The sequence below is a fragment of the Uloborus diversus genome, chromosome 1 (assembly GCF_026930045.1).
Source record: "Uloborus diversus isolate 005 chromosome 1, Udiv.v.3.1, whole genome shotgun sequence".
NCBI lineage: Eukaryota > Metazoa > Arthropoda > Arachnida > Araneae > Uloboridae > Uloborus > Uloborus diversus.
The window spans coordinates 112466756-112492226 of record NC_072731.1 but is presented as its reverse complement, the minus strand read 5'-3'; the positions used below and the strand labels follow the sequence as shown (position 1 = coordinate 112492226).

The 25471-nt window shown below is 36.3% G+C and overlaps 1 protein-coding gene across 1 annotated transcript in view; it reads left to right on the top strand.

The window, feature by feature from the left end:
- The first annotated feature begins 1018 nt into the window (after positions 1–1018).
- The window catches only part of LOC129234430 (dachshund homolog 1-like), a 255566-nt gene continuing 231113 nt past the window's right edge, over positions 1019–25471 (top strand). The window contains exon 1 of the mRNA XM_054868433.1: positions 1019–1761. Within this exon, the coding sequence (XP_054724408.1) occupies positions 1019–1761 (743 nt within the window). The remainder of the gene's footprint in view (positions 1762–25471) is intronic.

Genomic DNA, 25471 nt, shown 5'->3' with positions numbered 1-25471 from the left:
AAAAATAATTTTTTAAAAAATTATCATTATATTTACAGACAATGTAAGTACCTATGGCGATTCCTAATTAAATTTGTCTTCAGATGCCCTATTTTTTATTTTTGTTTTGCTTCGCATGAAGCGACGCGGGCCTCTCGTTCTTAGGAGGTCCAATATAGGCGGTCTTCCCCTACCGCGTTTAAAACACACAAAATAAATCACAGCTTGAAAAACAAAACTTAATCGCGGTCCTGTGATCTGTTGGGCATTTCTCGTCTTCGGGAAACGAGTCAAGCCAATGACTTTCCAGCTAGCTCTTAGTTTCGGAATCGCGGGACGACCGCGTCGCGAGAGATCGCGGCCGAAAATTCCCCTGCACGGAGCGCGAAGAGCCGCGAAACTTGGAGGGAAAAAGTTTTTAGTAGGACTCCTTCGAGAGCGAACTACAGATTTGAAAATAAATACATAAATAAATAACAGCGAGGGGAACAAAAAAGGGGAAGGGAAAGTCTTTTTCCCTTTCCATCCTCGATAAAAAACATAGCGGAGGAAAACAAAAATAACTATAGCTAACTAGAATTATGAGCTCGGTTCGCGTGTTGATGACGTCATGCAGGAGTCGTCCGCCCCTAGCGCCGTGCCATTGGTCGAGAACTCCCGTCCGGAGGCCGGCGCAGCACCCGCGCCCCCCACTCGTTCCTCCCCCTCGGAACAACGCGCACTCGCAACCCGAGAAGCGGGCGTAGTTTGTTTGGAAGAGAGAGCAGGTTCCACGCGTTCGGGAGCGCTCGTCTGCGCCTTCCTACCACGTGCTGGGAAGATTCACTCCAGAGAAACGTTCCGAGCGGAAATCTTCAATTTCTTTCTTAAGCGAGTGTCGATTGCCGATATGAACAGTTATCTCTGAGATCTCGCAAATATATATCTTTCTCTACTCGCCTTGATCTCTCGCTGTGCTATCAACGGGAAGGAGATAGGGCCCACGGAGCAGTTCCATCCGTCCTTCGACGGACGCCCCGAGCCACCCTCGCGTCACACGATGGACATCGGCCCCGGAATCCCGTCGCCCTCGGCCGGAATGACGTCACCGCGGTCACTCCAGACGCCCCCCAACCTGGACAATATGAGTCTGGAGACGGGTGGCGGAAGCACCCAGAGCGCCGCCGCCAACGCCAGTGCCAACAATCCCCCCTCCTCGGGGCTGCTGAGCCCCAAGCAGCAGCACGGAATGCCCCAAATGGGGTCGCCGGGTTCCTCCCTGGGGCGCAGCTCCTCCGTCAGCCCTCCGGGGCCGCCCCTGTCCCTCGTCACCAGCAACAACAGCAAGAGTCACTACTCCTCGTCGAACGGACAGCCCTCGTGTCTTCCCCGGTCCCAGGGCATGTTGTCGATGGGGGCCACACTGGCCCACTCGGCCGCCCCCCTCGGGTACCATCGCTCCCTCCACCCCTCCAGCAGCCCGCCCGGTATGGCGGCCGACATGACGACCAACGACTGTCGCCTCATCGAGTACAGGGGCGCAAAGATAGCCGCCTTCTTGGTGCACGGGGACTACCTGCTGTGTCTACCCCAGGCCTTCGAACTATTCCTGAAGCACCTGGTGGGGGGCTTGCACACTGTCTACACCAAGCTCAAGCGCCTAGACATCACCCCCATCGTCTGCAACGTCGAGCAGGTCCGCATCCTGCGCGGACTAGGGGCTATCCAGCCAGGGGTCAACCGATGTAAGCTGCTATCCTGCAAGGACTTTGACGCTTTGTACAAAGATTGCACGACAGCCAGGTAAATCCGACTTCCTACCTTTATCTTCGAACTGCCTTTTCTGTTCCACGTGTCTTGTGTGTCTTCCTCCACCCTAAGTCTTTCATTCAGACTATTATTAAACCGGTATATCGAACTGTATCATCCATAACCCAAAATTAGATCAAATCACAGTGCCTCAAAAGAGGTTATTTGGACCTAAATGTTGGCATGACACTGATAAATATGCTTGACATTTACAGCAATAACTGCAGAAAGTTCTCTTTAGGCCGGTGTGCCACCTGATACTTAAGTCTCACTCTCAATAGATTGTATTGCTTATCTGTACATGTGTTTTAATCAAATATATTATTTGATTAAAGTAGCATATAACTGTGTTTATGATGGGTTTTTCCTACGTCAAATGTGAGGCAAATTTTATTATCTTTTAAAGTTTATTGTGGAGGAATTCCAAAGAACTTGGTAACTTTATAACAAACAAACTTTTCTATTAAGTGATTCATTTTGGTTAGTTTATTCATTGCAAAAATATTTTCTGCAAATGTGGTATTTTCTATATCAGTTTTGATAGAAGAGCCTCAATTTAGTGTTTTTGATCGGTGCATATCGCTTAAATGACATACAAAACTGTTTGAATATTTCTTAAAATGTATCTAAAAATAATCTCCTTGAAAAAAAAAAAAAAGATTACTTTGAGCCCTTTATGGAAAAAGAGGCAGTGAAAAAAATGTTATGTTCTTTTTTAACAACTCCATAACAAGCAGGGGCGGATCTAGAGGGGGGCCATGGGGGCCATGGCCCCTCCCAAAGCCTTGTGATTGTAGGAATTTTTTTAAGGAAAAAAAAAAGAAAAAAATATTATGAGAAGATAGCAAAATTTAACACATGTATTTTACTGAAAAAGAAGTATAGGCCTTAATTGGGAGATATCCCTATTCTTAAAACAAAACTTTTATTTCCGAAATTTTTCTCCATCTTTTACATCATTTCTTGATTCCAACTACAGACACTTGAACGATCTCTAAATGCTGCTGTTCTCAGCGTATACCTATTGTTTACAAGACCAAAGAGAGCCTAAATTTTCGTTTTTATGGCTTTAATTTCGAAACTAGGGGGAGAACCCCCTTTTCCCATTCCCTTTCACAAATGCCTTGAAATGTAGCAAAAAAAATTGCATTTTAAGTCTTTTATTTGGAAAAAATGTCAACGGAAACTAGCTTATCCAACCCTTATCACTTTACTTGCTAAAAAGCAACTTAAATGAATTTTTTTGGGACTTTAATTACAAACGAGTTTTGATAAGACCCCCTGCCTCCCTAGTTTATATCGTGATGATAGTTTTAAAAGGAGGTTTTTTTTTTTGAAGGAGCTCATGAATCTTCCATCCCTTTCTAAAATATGTAAAAATATAGTTAAAAATTGAACTTTTAGAGCCTCAAAGGCAAAATATTTCCAGGAAGGAAGGATTCTAAGCACCTTCACACTTCCTTAAATGTAAGCAAACATTACCTAAAGGTGCATTTTTAGGCTGAACAGCTGAAGAACTAGAAGAGCACCCCTCCTCTTCTAATTTCACAATGTATAATGACCGAATATTTTGTTTTCTAAGCTTTATTTTCAAAAAGTATTTTGGGGCCAGCGCCCGAAACCTGACCTTTCTCCGTACATCATCAAAAATAGACAAAATGCGTTTTTAGTTTCCTAATTTTCAAAAATTACTCCGAAGTTTAAATTTTGAAACATTTTCGAGGGAGATTCCTAAATCCACCCCCTCACCTGATGTCTCAATGCCCGGAAAATTGAGATTTTAAAACTTCATTATAATAACATTTCTGGGGAGTTATAAGGGCCCAATTTCCCAATAAGCAGATTAGGCAGCTGCCGAGGGCGGCAAGCTTTTCAGGGGCGGCAAATTTGCTAGTATAATACACATTTTTTGAATTAAATTGTTATTCTTAAAAGTAAAATATTAGCATTCTTTCATTTTCCACAGAGACAATTTTTTCTTGTAATTTAATAATGATTACTTTCACACATCTTATGAAAGTCAAATGATTTTCAATACTGCATTTGCCGAATCGTCAGCAAAATTTGTCGAATAAAAATTTTTTTGGGAGATAGCTGTGATCATTTCATCGGGGCGCCTCAGAATGTGAAACGCCATCATTTCTTCATAAGTTGGACAGTTTGAATCTGAGAAACACTTTTTTACGGTTTTTTTTTTTTTTTTTTTTTTTTTGAGTCAAGGATATTTTGCTTCTTTTCGGGGGAAGGGGGTGGCAGATTTCAAATTTGCCTAGGGTCGGCATAGAGCTAAATTTGGCCCTGGGGAGTTTATTCAAAAATTTCGGATGGCCCCTCCCAAAATAATCGGCTGGATCCGCCACTGATAACAAGTATTCAAGTAATTAATGGGCTGGTTACGCAGTAAAGCAATAATGTTTCTGCAGTTCTATTCTATCAGTTCTATTGTTTGCAGTCCTGATTTTCGAAAACGTTTTAAAAATCTTACACACTAGGGGAAAAGTTTTGACCTAATTCAAAATTATAATCCTAAGTAGCCATGCGTTCATTTGGTTTTGATTGATCAAAGTGAATTTTTTGTCGCAAGAGCGTTGAAGCATTTTCCTACATGACATCTGTATCAGGAGTGCCCATCACCCCAAGAGTAAAAGTGTACCATCTCCCAAATATCCCCTAGAGTCTCCCCCCTTGCGCTGGATCCAGGGAGAAGCAAGGATTCTGAAGGGAGGGGGGGGGGAAGAATTCGCCTTACTCGTGTTTGTTTTTCGTTGAAACATGATGTAAAATCCTTTAAGGAAGAGGTGTAGAAGCGGAGTTTTAAGTTCTGCCCTGTTTTGGAAAAATTGCTGCTCTTCCCGACACGACGCTGCCCCCCCAAAAAGGAGAAAAATACACCTCAAAAAATATCCCTAAAAATTTCAATGGTGCAATTTGCATCATGACCCCTCCCCCTCCCATACTCGACTCCTCTGTCTTTCTATTAATAAAATGCTTATGTAAGGCAGAAAAAAATGCATTTGCTTTTATCTCCCGGTTGCAACGATCAGTTTGTTTACAAGTCTTTTCCTTGGCATCCTGGCCTCGAACAGTTTACTATCCGTTCGAGTAATTGGAACGTTCGTTACATTTTCTTAAATTTTGTCTTTTCTGATTCCAAAACGGCTTTGTATTGACTCCTAGCCCCCCCTTTTTTTTGACTTAATTTGAATTAGATTTACACTTAATTTTCGTGATCTATTAAATACAATTTGCGTTTAAGAAAGCAGTCGAGTAGACTATCTCCTCAAATATTTCAGAGAAGATTAGCCAGAAATGGGAGAGCGAAAGCACAGGGCTAGGAACGAGTGACTAATAGGGGGAGGGGGGATTCCCAAGTTAAAACGAACGCGCAAAACCGTAATAACGATATGATGAACGGAAATGAGCGATTTTTATGAAGCACTTTATTGCAAAAGTGGATTAAATTACAGCAATAAGTAGCAACGCATATAGTTAAAGTACGTTTATTTGAACTCTAAATGAATTATTTCACTTAAATTAACAACGGTGATCGTTCATGTTGTACTCTTTGCAATGTGTAAAAAAGATAACTTAAAATTGGACCTCAGCGATTAATTTCCTGCAAAAAGGCTCCTTCACACATTGTTCTCAGAAATTGGCAAAGTTGTAAACTTTGCGGAATAAAAGTATATAAAGCAATGAATTGAAACCGTATGTTTTTGATGTATATCTATAGAACTCTTTCCTGTGTTAGTGATAAAGATAGATTAAAACATTTTAGTTTCCGTTGCGCGAGCGAAGCGATTCGGGGAACTGCTTAAGCAAATTCGGGAGTTCGACGGTCGCAGCGTGTACAGAACCGCAGTTCACTAGTTTACTTTTAGTACCGTGTCTACCAGGGGCATAGTGGTTTCACAGTTGGCTGCTTCTTTTTCATCGCCTGTTTCAAGCCATCAATACGTTTGTTTCATCTTACTTTTTGGGAATCTACTCGTAATTTTAAAGGCAAAATAAAGTGACACCGTTTCTACAGTAATATTATAGCCTTTTGGTAAATTCAAGACAATTTATTCAGTTTTGTATTCGAAGAAAGGTGTTATTTCGCCACCATTGTCCAAAATTTTTACTTTTAGGTATTAGTGGTGACATTTTTCAACAAATATTCTTTTAATGTACCTTGCGGCTCATTTAATCTGTGCAAAAGTTGCGCAATCCGATCTTGATCCTTCTGGGGATTGAGGGGTTGGTCATTACATTCCTTGCATGCTGTACATTAACGTACTTGGACTAGGGTTGCCAATATCAAATATGAATTAAAACCAGGGACTGATGATTGTGGCTGGAAGAAGGTAGGGGGGTTAATCCCCGATTGCGTTCCCAATATAAATCTGAGACTGCCCAACGGCAACGCTGTTATTGTTGGATTCATGGACGTAATACGAAAAAATAGATTGGTGTAAATTTAATTTTTTTCTTCGATAACTACCCTCCAATTTTTCTAAAGGTAGGAGTTACATATATACATATATATACCGCTCGTTTGGAAAAAGAGTGCCGCAATACGAAATTGTCATTTTTTTCCCTTGCTAAATGGTTTCAAATCATGTGATTATCTTTGGAAAATAATGAGATTTCTTGTTATAATATTAACCACTGGAGAGCACAGCGAATTTACTTTTCACACAGCAAATTTCCTGAAGAGTTAAACTTCAAACGCTTCTCCTGTAAATTTTCATTTCTCCGTATTGTGGCATTCTAATTCCAAATGAGCGATATATAAGATCTTTGATAACGTAGCTGTATTTTTGAATTTGGACGTATAATAGGGCCCACCCTACCTCTTATCCAAGGTCCAAGCACCTATTATCTAAGGTCCCTATTAAGGTGAAAGCACATTTTCCTTAAAAAAACTTAACAAATTGTGAAAAGAGGACGATTGAGAGTTGAGTAATGATGAGAGGTTCTCGATTATAGGAGGCATCGAGTTACGTTGGGAAAGTGAAACTGAGATTGTGAGCCAAACACTATGACAAAAAAAAAAAAAAAAAAAAAAAGCCTTTTAAAAACGTTACTATGACAAGTTCATGTGTGTTAGTAGAGAGAGATAACTTACATTTTGTATTTCACTGAAAAACTTGAAAGAGCTGGTGTACAGAATATTGATGTGCACTAACTTTATATAGAGAACAACGCCATATGTTAAATACATTCGCTATTGATTTCTATCCCAATTTAGCATAACTCCGTTGACATTTCTATTGAATTTATAGAGTTATTATCGCTAATTTCAAGACCTAATCCAAAACTTAACCAAAAATTTTTCTGATGATCGTTTTTGTCTCGGTGTACATTGTCACTCAAATACATTTACATTATCTATCGACCTCAAAAAAAAGTCTTGATAAAGTTTATTAGCACTCTCTATTGTCCTTATGGAAGAAAATCACTTCAATTAGTATCTATTCACTTCATTCAACGCATCATATAACAGTAAATTTAGCGCATCATCTAACTGTAAAATAAACAGTTTTGATCGACTTTATGAACAAACTCACCTAATTTAATACACAATAAATTTTCAAACATTACAAAAACTTTGCCTAAATTTACTGACATAATTATCGGTTTTAATACTTATTCATAAAGTTAATAAATCAGTATACATACTTCATTTGAAATTGAAGACTGAATTTTCCCCCTCTATTTTAACTTAATAAAAAGGCTTGGCTTCCGCAGTTATGAAAGCGTTTGCTTATGTGCAGTAGTTTTGATTTGTGCATAACCCTGTAATTTTTCCCTCCCCTTTAACTCCATTTATTAAATCGCAGGAAAATAAAACAATAAAGAACGTTGTTCGTTAAAACAGGCGGTTATAGATTTTCACAAAATTTCGTTTTCTGAAAAACTCAATCCATTTGTGCGAATGAGGCATTTTTACCCATATATTTGCACATTATTCTCGGAAATTTAAACTTTGGCTTTTAATTGTGACATATTCGCATATAAGGTTCCATTATGTATCATAATAAGGTTCCATTATGTATCATAATAAGGTTCCATTATGTATCACGTAACTCGATGCCTCCTAATCGAACCTCTCATCATTCCTCAACTCTCAATCGTCCTCTTTTCACAATTCGTTAAGCTTTTTAAGGGAGATGTGCTTTCACCTTAGGGACCTTAGATAATAGGTGCTTGGACTTTTGATAAGAGGTGGGGTGGGTCCTATTATGAATTATCAACTATCTAAAAAGTTTTCTCGTATTTTAAAAATATTGATTTAAACGTGTTGCGGGCGTGACTGTACGATCACGCCCGTAACACGCACAAATCATTATTTTTCAAGTACAAACCATTTTCTTAGGAAGTTGATACTTCATATTATGACTCATAATGGTTCCTTATATATGCGAATATGTCACAATTAAATCAAAGTTTAAAATTCTGAGGATAAAGTGCAAATATATGCGTGAAAATTTCTCGTTCCTGCTAAAGGATTGAGCAAACTATTAGACCAAATTAAGGCATTACGTCTGAATTGCACCAAAATATGTTTCAAAAATTTAAGTGTTGATGGCTGTATGGAACTAAGTTACGTTGATGGTAAGGTTTGGCAGGAGTGAAAACAAACTTCAAAAAGATAAGTGTTCAAAACTTTAAATGAACACTGATTCTTTATTGAAGTTTTTAGAAATGAAATAGGTAGAACTTTTTGGTAACTAGAATTAAGCCCTAAAAATAGATAGAAGTGAGATTTCACTTTCCAAAGGAGAAAATGTTCGGGAAAAATTTGATGAATGCTCTCTTTGAGCTTTTCTTGTCTTGATTAATTTAATAGCTATAACTGTTCACAATTTTTTTTATTTAGCAATTTATACTAAACGGTGTTTTTTTAGAAGTAGAGAACTTTAAGTACAAATAAAATATAGTTAATTGTTGTTAATTGCCATGAATGTTGCTTTATTCGAAAGATGATTCTTTGCCATTTTTATTTAAATACGATTTCTGGCATATGGCCACCTCGGCTGGCTCGGAGAAAGTCCAATTTTCTCACTTTTTGCAGCAATAGAGACCGTATGTCAGTAATAAGGTGGCGAACGCCAAACGTTTCTTTCAATAAATCAATTGTGACACGCGCTGTGTGGCATGTTGCACCGCCTTATTGTCTATTCATGACGAAATGGCAAACCGATCCAAACACGAAACAAGTGACAGCTTTCAAAATGGCACACATATCAAACAATTTTGCCGACTTAAAGTTCTATACCTCTAAAAAAACACACCCTTTATATGTATATTTTTAGGCGGGGAGAGGGGAATTAAGAATCATACAAGATAGTAATCAAGCCAGTTATACTGCAGTAAATTCTGGTCAATGTGGAAGAACGTTATAGAATAAAAAAAAGAGGAGAATGACAAAAACGGGGGAGGGTTTTTTGAAAACGTACCAAAAGCTGATTTTTTATTCACTAAAAATAAAAACGGAATAACAAGAACAATTAATGAGTTTATGAAATCATTTATACGTGTAGTGGCAACAGCAGAAACGAAAAAAGACATCTTTCATCAATAAATCAGTAGAGATCAGTTTCATTAGAAAGTGTAATGACTATTAAAATATGGAAAATAAAGATGAAAAGTAATTTTTTATTCTTCTGGGGAGGGAAATTTGTTCCTACAAATGATTCTTTTTCTATAAGCACTTAAAAGCATCCGAACACGTGCCGGAGCAACAATTTTTAAACTTGGAATATAGAACAATATAATGTGCGTCATATGAACTCTGCTCTCTCTCTCTCTTTTTTTACCTCACGGTTGGTTTTAAATTCCAAACATAATTTCTTTGAAAGTTTTTATTATATTGTTTACATATTTTTGAACTTTCCTTAAATGGCCTTCTAAGGAATGTACTAAAATAATTTCTTTTGGATTATTATTTTGTAAGTAATGGGCTATTCTTTGAAAAATTACGCCAAAAGCTACTAACAATATAATAATTGATCGATTACCACTAAAATATTTATGAATTGAAATAAGAGTTCAATTTTAGTACACTCTCTAAACCAAACGATGTAGTTTATTTTAGTTTTATATATGTTTAAATACAACTTTGGACCTCTGTAGTACGTTTGAAGTTTCCTCTGAAAAATCAGCGTAAATTTAATTTTTTTAATTAAATTTATACTTAATAACGAATTTTGCCTTATGCCTTTGTGTTTGAAAATTGAATGAATCAATTAACCGATGTTTTGATGCACAAAAATTGCAAATTACTGCAGACACGTGTTTCAGTGTTACAAGGAAGACCTTTTTGAATGCAAAGAAGTGTGAGCTTTTAGATGAAAAATCATCCGTGGAAAGCCAAAGCACAAGCTTTCCTATCTCCACTATCATCATAAACTATTATTTTTCTCACATTTCATGTCATTCGATGTATCAAGACATTTATTTATTTATTTACTTTTAATGAAATGAGAAAAGAAATATAGGTTTCAGAATATGTTTGAACATCTGCGCTAGTTCTGGAGAAAATGTTTGGACTCTAGGGGGAATTTTTGCATTTAAAAAAAAAAATTGTACTAGTAATTTTCATGAGTTATGTTTCAATAAAAAGTAATGTAACACAGGAATTTCACACTGGGATTTTAAGAAACTAAGTAGGGGGCGTGAGGAGCAAAGTGATATATTTAAGACTTAGCTTTTTCAAAATTGAACAAATAGAAAATGTTTGCAATATCCATCTCACCGATGGATTCACTCCATCTACCAGTTTGTTGGCACTCTCAGCTTCAATGAGATGACATTTGCCTCCGGCGCAGTTATTCACTATGCTAGACTGAAGAGTTCTAATATGAACGAAACTGCAGTCTCTACTGTCCAACCACGGATTGCATGGAACTTTCAGATAAGACGAATCTATGTGAATAAGGGGGAAAAGTAAAAATTTGATGCGCGTATTCCGCTCATTTGAATGAGACTCTGCTTCTGCAAAAGCTGACATCGATAAAAAAAAAAATAATAGATTCGTCCACTTCCGGCTGTAAAACGGATGTTTGTCTTTCCATACAATCCGTGGTCAGACAGTAGCTGTGATAACCGGGCTGCCTGGTATATTGCAAATAGTTCTGCCTTAACTCTTGCTTAGGTGCTGTAACTTACTGCTATAAGTAAAAAAATAAGTTTCGAAAATTTCAGTACATAAAGAAAAAAAAATGTATTTAAAATAAAAATTGCATTGAAATATAGCTTTTCAGTTTTGGCAGTAAATCTTTGCTTTAAAAAAGTGGAAAATGTTAACTTTATTTTTTTTTTGGGGGGGGGGGCAGAGTGAAAAATAAATATATTTCAAATGAAATATTTTCTGTTCGATTATAAAAAATGATTTTGATCAAATAAATGATTAAATAAAGGAATTAATGAAAAGATAAGGAAAGAATAAACCATTTATTCAATTAATTAATTCATTATTGTATTAAGAAAAATTAATGAGTGAATGAATAAGAAAATAAGTGAATGAATGAATATATAAGTGATTAAATGATGGAATGTAAATGAAAAAAAGAATAAATTAATTAGTAAGTTGTTTAGTAAATGATTGAATAAGTAAACAAAATGAACTATTTCATTGTACAGCATTCATTTTGCCACGCATGCACTTGACTTATTGTGCTAAATATTTAAAATGCAACTAAGCTTAATATTGTCTAAATAAATACTGCACTGAGTGTCAGTTGGTTTCAATCAATTGTTGAAACACCAATAACAAGAACTTAATCATTTTATAATGTCAAAAGCAATTTTTGACTAACTACAAACTATTGCAATATGAATATAATTTTTTGAAATTTGTTTGTGTTGTCATATGTTTTGATCTTCACAGGATCAAATGGTTAACACATGTAGTCTATTCCATAATGGATCTTTCCTTTATGGAATAGAAGACTACATGTGTTACTACATAGTTAAAATATTACCAGACAGATGGTTAACACATGTAGTCTATTACGTAATGGATCTTTCCTTTATGGAATAGAAGACTACATGTGTTACTACATAGTTAAAATATTACCAGACAGATGGTTAACACATGTAGTCTATTACATAATGGATCTTTCCTTTATGGAATAGCAGACTACATGTGTTACTACATAGTTAAAATATTACCAGACAGATGGAGCTAAAAGCAGAGCAAATATATAACCATTTCACTCTGCCCCACATTCCTCTACTTTAAAACATACTTTTGTTCTTTACTTTTAAAAAGAAACCATTTAAAACTCTGATTTTTTATAAATTGCCTTTTTAAGCTTGAAATTTGGCAGCTGAAATTGATTAGAAACATTGAACACATTTATTCTCATAATATATGAAATTGCATTGTTTCCCTATTTGATAATACATTTAAATATGATGCTATGATGCAAATACAGTTTGGAGAAATTTCAGGCTTGGAAAATTATCTTAACCTAGGGCTTTATTAACATGGGAGCTTACGGAAGCTCTGCTCCTGCATTTCTTCTCCGTTTTGTGTGAACTCTTACCGTATTACTCCGCATTATCCGTTAAGCCGCAAAATTCGGGGGTCGCCAGATTCTCAATAACATTTGCCTGGTCGTCTCCGGCATGCCGGAAAAATCGAAGTTAGAAAAAAAAATAATACTATAAAATATATGATCATCTTATTAGTATTCAGTAAGTTACTGCCCTATAGCGGGGCTAAGGCATAAATACATGAAATACACCGCCATCTCAGTCAATTCCAGTCGAGGACTGCAGCTTCGCGCTTATTAGCACTCATCAGCCCGGCATAGGAGTGACTGAGCTGGAGGTGGAAAACCTCTTAAGGAAGCCAAGAGTGCCAAACAAAGTGGTAGCTAATACAGAATTAGTACTGATCAGACGAGTGACCGAATCAATGGTTCGGCTCAACTCGAATATTGAAGGCAAGGCAGGTATATTCAGTAAGTTACCTCCCTTAAATACAATTTCTTTTGAAGTAATCTAGGATCTAGGTGAGGTTGGTGCGCATCCATCAGTCCCTTTCCTAGAATTAGCGCTGTTACGTAATATCCATATGCGACCTCAAAATTTCTCAAATTATTGCATGTTTACTATTTATTTTATCTTTTATAATTTAACGCATCTCTTAAAATCCCTCCACTCCCCTAGAGAGCCCCCCCCCCCCCCAAGGTGAAAACCGCTGTTATACACGAAATTTTAACCCATCGTTTCAAAATCCGATTAAAGCACCCTCATGAAGAGATATATGGCGTTCCCTGTTTTTTGTCTCTCAGAAACCTTCATTTGCCATATTAGCCAATCAACATAAATCAAAAAAATCTTCTGCCTCCGCCATCTATCACTGCTGGAGGAATAAACAAACCGACGTGCGCTGCTCATCGTCAAAAATCATCTCCATTTTAACGGCAAACTCAGATGACCTCGGCAATCGGACGCGAAACAGATGTACAAACATGAGATCTATTGGCGAGATTGCTTCTTCCGCCATTTATTTTCTTTATTTCTTTTCTCCACCAGTAGCTCCCCAGTTTAAAGTTCATTTGAATAACTACGCTCTCGTTGCCATAGACAAAATAAGCAACAAGGTCAGGTAACTATAACTCGACGAAAAGTTGATTTTTCCCCCCTGAGTTCGACGGATGATCGTTAACTGCGCTCGAAAATAAATCAAGGATTTACATAACGCTTCTGGGCATGCCGGCAGAAGAAAATTTATTTTTAATTACCCAGAGTCACCAGCTCAGCCAGAATATTTTTCTGGGGAGGGAGAGGGGGTGAGAGCGGTTGGTTCGTAACAGTCCTCGCATGCATATGGGAGGGGGGGGCACGGGCGCCCCTGCGAAAATGTATTTCTTAACATACTAGGACTGGTAATATTGATTTGAAATCAACGGCTCTGGGAACGACTAATCCTGACGTGTTTTTGTATTTCTTAGCATACTAGGACTGGTAAGCAGGATCACCTCGATGGGAGGGTCACTCTGACCTCGGTATTTTGTGTGATTCGACGGTATTTTGTGTGACAGTTCGGTAAAATTGTCATTATTCTGCAACATTTGGAGTTCTATTCTGCAAAATTATCAGCATTCGGCAAAATTTGGAGTTCTATTTGACAAAATGCCATGCATTCGGTGAAATTTGGAGTTCCATTCGACAAAATTATCAGCATTCGGAGAAGTTTTTAGTTCCATTCGGCAAATTGAGAATTTCCGCCGTACCAAAAATTTAAATTTGTTGCGCCCATGGCTCTGGAGGCGTCAACCTCCAAATCTTCCTTCGTTTTGTAGCTGCAGAGAGTATTTTTTTTTTTTTCAATTAATGTGCGTTAATTGGTTGGCATATTTCAGAATTCTGGTTCAGTTGCTAGAAACCAGTTCTTATAAAATAATAATAATAATAATAATAATAACACCAATATCATTGAAATGAAAATAAGAAGAAAATAGCCTTGAATATAAAGTGTCACAAAATGCGGATAAAAATTTGGTACTCAGATGCAACCAGGCCGCTTTTTTTACGGCATCTAAAGAAGAACCGGAACTGATTAGCAAAACTAATCTGAGGCTTCTTTTTTCTGAAAGGGGACATGAAGGGTTCAACTCTTTAAGATCAATGGGATCTGTATATCTCTCGAGTTCAAAACCTATTTTACAAATTATCGAACAGAAATAATTTAGAAATTACTTGTTCTTTACTTAGAAGTTCTTAGAAGTTCTTTACTTAGAAGTTGTTCTTTAAAAATTACTTGTTCTTGTTACTGTTGAACTTCTTCCTAACATTCTGATGACTGGGAGCATTTTTTGAATGCTTTTCAGTCATCAGAATGTTAGGAAGTAAAAAATAATGTTAAAAAAAAGCAATTTCATTTCGAATTTATTTTTACATCTGCCTTTATACAGTTCTGTTCCTACTTTTATTAAAGAGAACATTAATTGAATATCACATGCAGGAAACTGTCATCCAAATTATCCAAATATTTCTGCGGTGAATATTAAGATAATGAAATTTTGGAAAATAGTTGTGGGACTTTACATCTCCAACAGACGCATATCGTCGCCTCAGAGCAACACTAAGACATCTAATCCCAGTAATAACACTAGGATATCCTGCTATTGCTCCGAGGCGAAGATATGTCCTGTCCATTCACACAAGACTTACTGAACCAATTTAAGAAAGAACTTGACGTACATGATATTAACTTGCCATCTAATAGTTTTCTGCTTTTAAATTTCTATACTCTAAAACAATGTTTATGGAATTTAAAGGCTTAAATAATAAAACAAAACTTGGTATACACAAGTACTTCAGCGGGAATAGCTACTGATTTGCCAATAACGCTCGTCTTCCCGAGGGAAGGGTGCAAAGGGCATTTTTTGAGTTCGATGTGACTGCTGTATCTTTTTAAATGAACAAAAGGAAAAGTTGGTATAAAAATAGGCCATAAAGATGCTGGCTAGTTTGTAGGTCCGGGGCGCATTGTAGACTTACCTACACGTGGTGCACCCTGGGCAACAGTTTAACCGGCAGAATGGTCTACAACTTTGGCAGGCACTCTCTGGCCAAGAGGGGATCTGCTATTGTTCAACTACCAAATGAGCCAGTCTCATACAATGCAATAAAGTTATATATGAGGAAAAAATCAAGTTTTTTTTGGCAAGACCTAAAAGCTAGAAGCAATCACAAAGTTTGGTTTATAAACCGTGATTTTGTCCCTTCAGCACCAAGAGCAGAGTCAGTAGCTTTGTTTCGACTTTTAACTAGTCATGACTGTTTACCAAAACACCTTTACCGCTTGAGGATTGTCAATAGTCCCAATTGTCCCCTTTGCAGTTCAAACGAAGAAATGGACATTCGTCACCTGCACACTTGCACCCAGCTTTCCAGACGTAGCCTGTGTGACCGTTATTGGGAAGCAAGAGAGCGTATCGGCAGCTAAATATTTCACTCTATTGTTCCTATATTGTTCCTTGTTCTGTGTATTGTGTTTGTTTTTGCTATTTTGTTCTTTGTAACCTTTTCTTGCTGCCAGCCATTGGAAAAAAAAAAGTTTGTAGGTCCAAGCATCCAAATAAACCCAGTCTATCTCGATTATTTTATATTTAAGAACGTTGTGATATGAAGAATGATTCAGAAAAAAAGTGTCGTGTTGGCCACAGCATTTTAATTTTACTGATTCTTCAAATCACACTATGTAAGCAAGTGTAAATCATAGCCTTTTTTTTTTTTTTTGCAAACCAAACGAAATCAGCACTTTGGATTTATTATTATTATTATTATTATTATTATTTTCGATGACGATCTAGCTCTACTTCTCGTATTCATACAGAAAATTATTTCCTTTTCATGATAAAAATTTCCGCAGAAATACAATAGGTTGAACCTCAGAACTAAACTGTACTGTCCGCAAAGAAAACCACGCAGTAGCAAAAGGGTGATTTCTGTTAGCATTAGAGTGAGTGCAATTGTTGTTCGCGTCATCTGAGACAAGAGTAAAAAAGAAAGAAAAAGTTTTAAAAAGAAAAAAATAAATGAAACACACACACAAAAGAAAAAAAGAAACAGAAGAGAGCGATGATGAATTCTCTTTCCCGCGACGTCTGAATCAAATCCAACCCTTCCGACGGAGGTGCGGGGGTGCATTCGGCACGGAGAACAAATGAAGGGATTGACACGAGGCACGGAAGCGAAAACAGATAAAGGGATCAAACCCAATGACTCATTGTGGCCGGAGTCCCTTTTTTCTCTCCTCTCCCGCCATATTATTACTTTTTTAAAAAACGGGAGAGGCCCCGAACACTCGTAAACGGAGGGAGCCAGATGAAAATGAGTCGTAATCAGAGAAGGACTGCAGACGACAAATGAGGGGGGAAAGGGGTCGTTTGTCTCGGCCGGGAGAAGCCGCCCTGATTGGAATGCGGTTTGCAAGTGTGAAATCCTTGAGGGAAGATTTTCATCCGCACAATCTCGCTCTCCGCGGAGAGGTGAAGTTCCGAATTGGAATTCGCTCGCACTCCAGGGCATTTTTCAATTTCGAATTTGTATTTAAAAAGTCGGTATTTTTACGGGGGGGGGGGGAGACGGATTAGCAGAAGGAGGCTGTTGCTTGAATCGTTATTTCGAATGCGGCAGTAATGCTTGAGAAGAGAGATATGAGAATAAGAATTGCGTCTGCAATCTGCGAAGCAGGAAAAAATAAAGATGCATTTTTGTTTTCATGTTTCGTTAATGTGGACTTAATTGTTAATAATAAAGATTGAAATTAATAATTTTGTAATTTACTAGCACAATTAGACTTCGATACAAAATCACATGGATACGAGAGACGGTAACTGAAGGGGTGAGTGAGTGAAAAAAGGGATTATGTTACATTGTTTTCACATTGAGAGGTGATCATGCAGATGGTATGTCCTATGCAGGCGTAACTTTAAATGTAAAAAAAAGGAAGTGTAGCTTCGAATGTTACACTTTGCCATAAGATAGCTCTATCTACATGATCACCTCTAAATGTAAACAAATGTCACGCTACCCCCTTCTTCCACTCACTCCTTAAAATAGCACCATCTACATGATTATCTTAAACTGTAAACAAATGTCAAGCAACCCCTTTCTTCCACTGACCCCTTAAAATAGCACCACATACATGATCATCTAAAAATGTAAACAAATGTCATGCAACCACCATTCACTCTTTAAAATAGCACCATCTACATGATCATCAAAAATGTAAACAAATGTCAGGCAACTCCTTTCATCCACTCATCCTTTAAATAGTACCAGAAACATGATCATCTCATAATGTAAACAAATGTCAAGCAACCCCGTTCGTCCATTCACCCCTTAAAATAGCAGCATCTACATGATCATCTCAAAATATAAACAAATGTCCCACAACTCCGTATTTCATAAACCTTTTTTTTATTAACCATGTGACGTTCAGCAAGAAGTTCCGTCTAGAACTAAACGAGCCTACTTTCCCGTATACTCATACTACTTTCTAATATCAATATTCTCAAAAATAGCTAAAATCGCAAATTGTTTCACACATATTTTTTAACTGATTTCTTGAAATAAAATATTTTTCTCATCTAAAAAATTAGATGCGTAAAAAAAAAAAAAAAAAAAACTGGAGAAATAAAATTGCAGCACTTTTTAAAATAATAATAATTAATATTAATAAGCTCCTTAAGATAAATACATCATATGAAAAAAAATCGTTTCTTTTTCCCCTGCTGTCAAAAATAATTTTTTAAATGAATTAATGCACTTACCAAAATAAATAATAAAAACAATAAAATGTTATCTTAAAATAAAAAAAAAATCGTCTGCGAATATCTTTATGTAGAAACATAAATGACTTCGAGTTGATCCGCCGAAAACTAATACCTAAACTAAAACTTTAGCGTGAAAATAAAAACAAGTCATATCAACAATAATTATTTCAGTTTAAACCATAGCTGCAGAGTCGGAGTCAATCTCATTTTGAGATAAAGGAGTCGGAGTTGAATATCCAAGAATCGGAGTTAGTTATTTATCCTCCGTGTATAAATTTTTGCCAAAGCTACGAAGTCGGGGAGTCAGAGTCCGATTAATTATCGGGCACAGGAGTCGGAGTCAGGTGTCCCTAAATTTTAGGAGTTGGAGTCTGGAGTTTAGCGTCAAGAGCTATTTCTAACAAAATTTGTTTGAAGTAAATCCGTCTTCACGTACGGAATCTACATTGACTTTCAGTTTCCCCGTAGGCGCTATTATTAAGGGATTTGAACTGTTCAAAATTGAACGGAAAATTGTTCAAATCAAAAAGATATTTTATATACAAGTTTTTCATCAAAAGCCTTTTCCTACAAGGTTTGTTTGAAGCAAATTCGCGTCACAGTTCGGAATTGCATTGAATTTCCGCGTAGGCGCAATGTTAAGTTTTTTTGAACTGTTCAAAATTTAACAAAAAATAGTTCGAATCAAAAAATGAAATATAGGAATGAGTTGTCTTCGTCAAGATCTTTCGAACCAAAAAAAATTGTTCGAATTGAACTATTCACTCAAAAGTTATTAGGGGGGACAGACAGACAGACCGTCAGACATTTTTCCCCATCTCAATACCCTACTTTCCAATTTTTAATTTTTCGATATTTATTTAATTATTTTATTTATTTTGGACTTTTTTTTATGTTTTTCGCGATATTTTTAACATGCATTAAGCCTTCTTTCGTGCTTTTTTCGTCTTTTTCTGACTTTTAATGGAAAAGTAGAATAAAAACGTCCCGCAGACGTTCAATAATCATTCATTTATTTTTCTTAACAGAGGAGTAACTTGCAATGATTTTTCCCTGGTTGAAATCGTTGGTGGAACGTCGTCTTTTGTTTTGCATGAAAAACTGATTTCAGAGTACTCGTAGGACTTTTATTTTTAAGAAATAATTAGTTGATGAAGTAAACGAATACCGATATTTCGCGTGCTCAATTTGACGCATAGAAATTATACTATAGGTTCCCACAGTTTTTTTCCTTTTTGTGCTAACAAATCCAATTTTCCTGACAATTTGTTTCATTATTTTACAATTTTTGTCATTATTGTGACTTATTCTTACTGAACATGCAGGGAAACTCGATGATTTAGAATGACTTTAAGCTTTTTCCTCATGCCATCGAGATTTTCTTCTTAGCTGCTCTGAATTTGCCAGTAATCGTGAAGAGTTTTACATACATACCCGTTTGAATTTAGCCCAAAACTGTTTAAGTTATTTGTTCTTCGCTATCAGGACTTTAAATTAGTCCCTAAGGTATTTCATTAGCCAGTAAGATTTCTACCTTAGTGTGATTAGGTTTTTTATTTAATCATCTAAATTCTTCCTTTAGTAATTTGTAATTTGACGATCGACAGCATGTTTCTCCAAAGGTGGTGGGGAAGGGGTGAGGGGGAGGAAAGAACGCCGCGCGAAGAGGGAGGCAATTGACCCCTGGAAGTTGACGAGAGAAGTGTTACGTCGCTCGGTCCCGTTATATAGACACGGGAAGTACATAGTTATTTTCTTCTCGCGGAGAGAGCGAAGGGCATTGCTGGCCTTTATCGGCCACGTTGAAATCATCTACATACCTTCAATTTCATCATCATCACGTAAATAGAACTGTAAATAAACGAGTAACTATGCTAGAGGACATCCTGCCGAATTCTCTCTACACATCAATATCACAAATACTTACAACGGCCCCGTTCGGCCAAGCTCTGACACTTTATAAAAAAATTTATTTAGTAAATTCCTTGTAATTTTTATTTTAGTTAGTTTAGACTTCACAATAAAAAAAAAAAAAAAACTTGCAATATTTTCTTATTGCTTTGTATCACAGAGCAGATGCTCATTTATAAAAGAATTTTTTGATTTCGTGCAGCCTTATAAAGTACATGTTAACGTAAGAAAAAATAAACCTATCAGTAAATAGCTGAATGTAATAGAAATGTGCTCCCTCGCTGTGTTTCAATTATTTGCTAGTGGAGAAGATTTCTTCCGATAACTAATCTTTCCTAGTGAATGGTTTATCTTTTTAAGAACATTTTTTTGCCATCTTATCTTTCTTTCCACAGCAAGCCTCTTTGAATTTTGCTCAAAAAAAATCATCGTATTCCAGTCGTAAAATTTGGTTTGGAAATGGGTAACCCGATCGTCAAAATGACGTTCGCCTCGTGTGTACTCACGTAGCACATTTTTTCCCGTTCAATCTTAAGCATGTACTCTTTTTTACCTTCCCCTCATAGAACGAAATCAACGAGCAAACGGAAGCAAGAAGCGACCTTCTAAGTGGCAAATTTCATTACTTAGCTATAGAACTGTCAAGCGATCCGGTAGCTCTTCGGTAAATAGTGGCCTGGAAGCCCGCGGAATGCAAACGAACGTAATTAATATTGATTAGCGTACTTCTTTGCTCGCCGTCCATCCGAGAAAAGGGGGCGGGGCTGGAAAGAAATAATCGGATGACAAAATCAAAGATCAAGCTACGGTTCGAAGGACAAGGTGTCTGAATAGGTGGTCGCTTTGTTATGGCGACCAGACATGTACTGAACATCTCGAAGAGCAACCCATTTAATAATTTGCAAGGTATATGCTAATAAACGTTTTTGGCGTGAATTGTTAACCCGAGAATTTTCTAAATATGGGAAGAACGAGTAATTTGAATAGACAGTCAGGAACAAAGTAAGGGGAGGTTAGGTGTTAATGCCACAGAACTCTCAGTTTTTAGAAGTCATAGTGGTAATCCAGTATTGTAAGACAATTATAAAGGACATTGTTATGAGCAAAGACCGACAAAAATTAAACTTTTCCGAGGGAGGAAAAATTTTTTAGAAGACAGACAAACTATTCCTCGCAGTTTGTATTCAAATTCACACTAAAAATGACCTTAGAAAAATTCTGGTTTCGAAAAAAAACTAGTAGCCACCTGGGGTGCCACAAATTTAAGTTTTTGATGGGCGGAAATTCTCAACTTGCTAACTGCAAGTCCAAATTGTGCCGAATGATAAAATACGGGTATGCATGCACACATAAGTACGTCTAATGAAAAGGGATAATTGAGCATTTAAAAATTATAATCGTTCAATAAAGTTTCCGAATTTTCGGACACGTCAGACAAAATTTGATGAGAAAGGAATGTTTTTGGAAGTCACAATGACCTCCTATTAGGACGCTTCTGGTAGCCAAGTCTTTTTTTTTTTTTATCACTTTGGTGTCCTGGCGTCTGGACTTTGTCGGATCCAGGTTATGACCATTGACCAATCCCCTTTCTTTCCGATAAATTTGCGGATTGTTATGATCAATCTGGCAGAATAAGTGATGTTAATTAATAGTTATCTAGTCCTATTATCTCTATAATTTCAGGTCCACCTACAAAAGACATTTCTTTATGTAACCAAATAACTGATTTGTTTGGTAAGAGAATAAATATTTCAGACATGAATTTTTTTAATTTCGGAAGAGTAACTGATGTGAATACATTATTTAATAAACCTGATGTAGTGGACTGTGGTGCAAAGTGAAATAATTAAGATAAACTTCATTTTTCAACACGGAAAAATTGGAGATTAGTTTTAAAAATGACAGATAATAAGAATAGAATATTGTATTTTAGAGTAGAACTCGTACTGAAATGTTAATATCTTCAAGTAAAAACGATAATCAAAATACTTTTCTAATGAAGTATTTTCTATTTGATTATTAAAAATATTTTTATCTAAATAAATAATAAATGAATGACTAAGATAATAGTGAACAGATACAGTCGGATCACCGATTTGGCAAACTTCCGGTTTACATACACTTGCTTTTTTTTTTTTAATAAATTTTAATATTTCTCTCGGACAATATTCAATTTTTTGTAACTACTCGGCATTGGCCGAGTACCTGATCAAAATTTGGTCGAGTACCGAGTAGTTACCGAGTACTCGCTATGTCTCTAGAATTAGTGTATAGTTTATTTCAATAACAAATGCGTCATTTTTACCCCAAAATGTCAAACAATATTAATTTGATAAAAAATACTTGCTGGCACTTCTTGCTAGGCAACCTAGCCAAAACACATTGCCCCTTTCATAATGTAATATAAAAAATTTGATTTTGACTTTGTACTCGATGAGTGCAGAATTCTGCAGCCGAATCTTAAAACTATAAATAATATAAAGCTTTTCGTGGTATTGGTAAATAATCGTATCTATAGAGGATTTTACATATTTTTTAAAAGCATTTAGTAACTCATGTTTAAAACTGAAAGGTCTTTTTTTCCTTCAAAAGATTCGATCTGGCAGCCTATTAGCTGAACTCTGCTTTGTGTGATTTTCGTGATAGGAAGGCTTTTCGTAAAATTTTAATAATAGCCGATTTCGATTCCCATTTCTCTCTTTTCCAAAGTTTGGGAGGTTTGAGTTCAGAAAGCGCTCTTTTCAACAAACGAAAGTCCCACTACACTGTTAAAACTACAGGATGCATTCGGCACCTTTCAAGGGAGAAACGCTTGTTCACCAGCCGCAACCCAATACATAGCCGAAATCGCACCTCTAAATAGGGTGAAAAACAGGCACCTTTTAAAAAATAGACAACCGGAGTGAAAAAAAAGGAACCTTTGGAGAGAGAAATGGCACCCCCCCCCCTTACTATAGATCCTCCACCCCCCTCCCCCCGTATTGTGTGCGTTTTTGAATACAGTTGTGTATTTGTTTTTCTTTTTTTTAATTTTGTTTTGATTTATGATATTCTACGTTTTGGACATTTTCACATTGAACTCGGTATTGGGAATGATTAAAACATGTAATTACAGCATTTGATCGTATTTCAGAGCTTTCAACATAGTTAAGAAGTGCTCATAGCTTTAATTCATCTGATCGTGCTCTAACTCAGTGTTTCTCAACCTCTTTTGACCCACGGGAGCGGTAAAAGCAAATGAAAAACTTTGCGGACCGGTGAAATCTTTATCGTTTTCTTAAAAATTCATAAAATAAATAATATGAATAATAACTCTGGGGCCGTTAAAAAACATGTGAAAAAATTCAGGGTTCTGATGGGTTTTTTTAACAAAAAGTAATGTTAAAAATTAATAAAACAAATATCTACCCCTCCACTTGGTATCAAAGATCTGTCACAAATACGTTATAATTTAAAAACGAGTAATTATTTAAAACATGTGAGAAATTATACATTTACTAAAACATGACGTATTCCGAAAATGAAGCATAGCTGTACTTATGGATTATTTACATGATGAGCCAAAAATATCCAGGGATATTACAATTACGGAAGAACAAAATCGTTTCATAAACGTTAATCAAGAGTAAAAAATAAAATGCACATAAAGTTTTTCAACCAGTTAAATAAAAAACCAAAAGGAATTTCTAACGCTATCGAGCATCAACCGCTAACAGGAAATGATTCTAACACTTGAATGAGAAAGCAAAAAAAAAAAAAAAAGAGCTAGACTGAGAGAGATTTTTTTTCTCGCTAGCTTTCTGTTATAATTACGAAGCACAAGAAACATTTTTATTAAGGTTCTTTTGGTGATTAATAAAAGCTGCTTATCGAGTATTCAAGAAAGTAATGACAGATATTTTTAGTAGCGTTTTGAATGATGGAAATTTCACGATAGTAACGGTAAACGGGAACTAGAAGACTAACGGTTACTGAAAAGCAATAAATGCACTTTTAAACACTTAACTATGTTTGAAAACCCTAAAAGCTACAAAGTGATCAAAAGCTGTACTTACTTGTAATTTCGGATAATTAATCCTAGAAAAGTTGTGTTTTAATCCAATTGTGTACTTCATTCAATGTGAGAGACACACAAACGAAATCATTACTTGTCCGCCATATTGAGGTGGTTGAATGTATGTCTAAGGCAAAAAGCGCATGCGCAATGAGTCTTTCTGCGATTGCATGCTGTTTTGGCTCCTCTGCTCTATTTTCTGGCCTGCATTGCTCCTTCAGGCACTATGCTTTCACCTTAGAGGGAATATTTTCACTCGTCTAGAACCCATGGTTATAACAGTGTATTTCAGGTGAGAAACTTCAGAGCATTTTCCAAGAGCATGTTGAGATTGAGAAAATATATGAAACACTCATGTCAGTCTTCAATTTTCAAGCTATGTAGGGGGAGTGTTCTAAGCTGAATTTGCTCCTTCGTTTTAATGAAATTTCAATCGGTGAAAGTCATTTTTTCAAAAAAAAAAAAAAAAAAAAAAAACTACTTTTGAGATAATTCTTCTTATTTTAGCACATGTCAATGTTTTGCCCAAAGAGCTCTCCATAAATGATGTTACACATTTTTAAAAAATATTTTTGACCTCCCTCCTCCCTCTATTATAAAGTGTCACGCTTCACCTTACCCCCTCCCCCCTTCCCTTTTGTCGCAAGGCTACGCTGTTTTTGTCTTCCTGTTACCACCTCTTTCCACATTGTCGCAAAATGTCACAATATCACTCCCCCTCCCAATGTGTGACATTATTTCTAGACAGCCCCTCGTAAGAAAATCTTAATTTATAACGAAAAAAGTGCCATAGTCTTTCTTCCAAACATATTTTCATACGAAATATAACCTGAACTCCACCTCTGAATAATCCACATAAAGTTCGAATAAATTTCATGAGCTGTGCTCCCGTGAGCTCCCATAGAAACATCAATTCATAAACCCCCATAGAAATATAACAATCTCTGATTGTAGCAGTGCCCAGATAGCCATAAACTGCTTACAATTAATGCTTTTGTTTTTCTTTAAGAAATAAGATTTGTACAATATTTTACTGTTTTTCTCCCTAAGTACGCAAAGGTATTTATTTAAAGGTCACAATACAAATACATTTATCTTTTCGAAATGGTTTTTATCCAAAGCTCTATCTAAAAAAAAAAAAAAAAAATCTCGTGTCCCGAGACTAGCTGTTAAACATTGTTTTTCAGATTTTAAAAGCTGCAAATCTTTGCAAATTGTTTTATTCGAGACGTTTAGAGCAAAAGTAGTGTTTGTCAATTTTGTTATATTTTGTTCCTTACACCAATAGAAATTAGTTTTAGCTAGATTGTACTCATGCGAAAGTGTCATAAGTCATCTAGGTGCAATCATTAGCCGATGGACTGTAATCGTAAAACGGAACAGTAGAAATGTTTCGTGCAAAAGTTGGCTACTAAATTATTCATTTTCTCAAAAGCATGTTTTTTTTGAC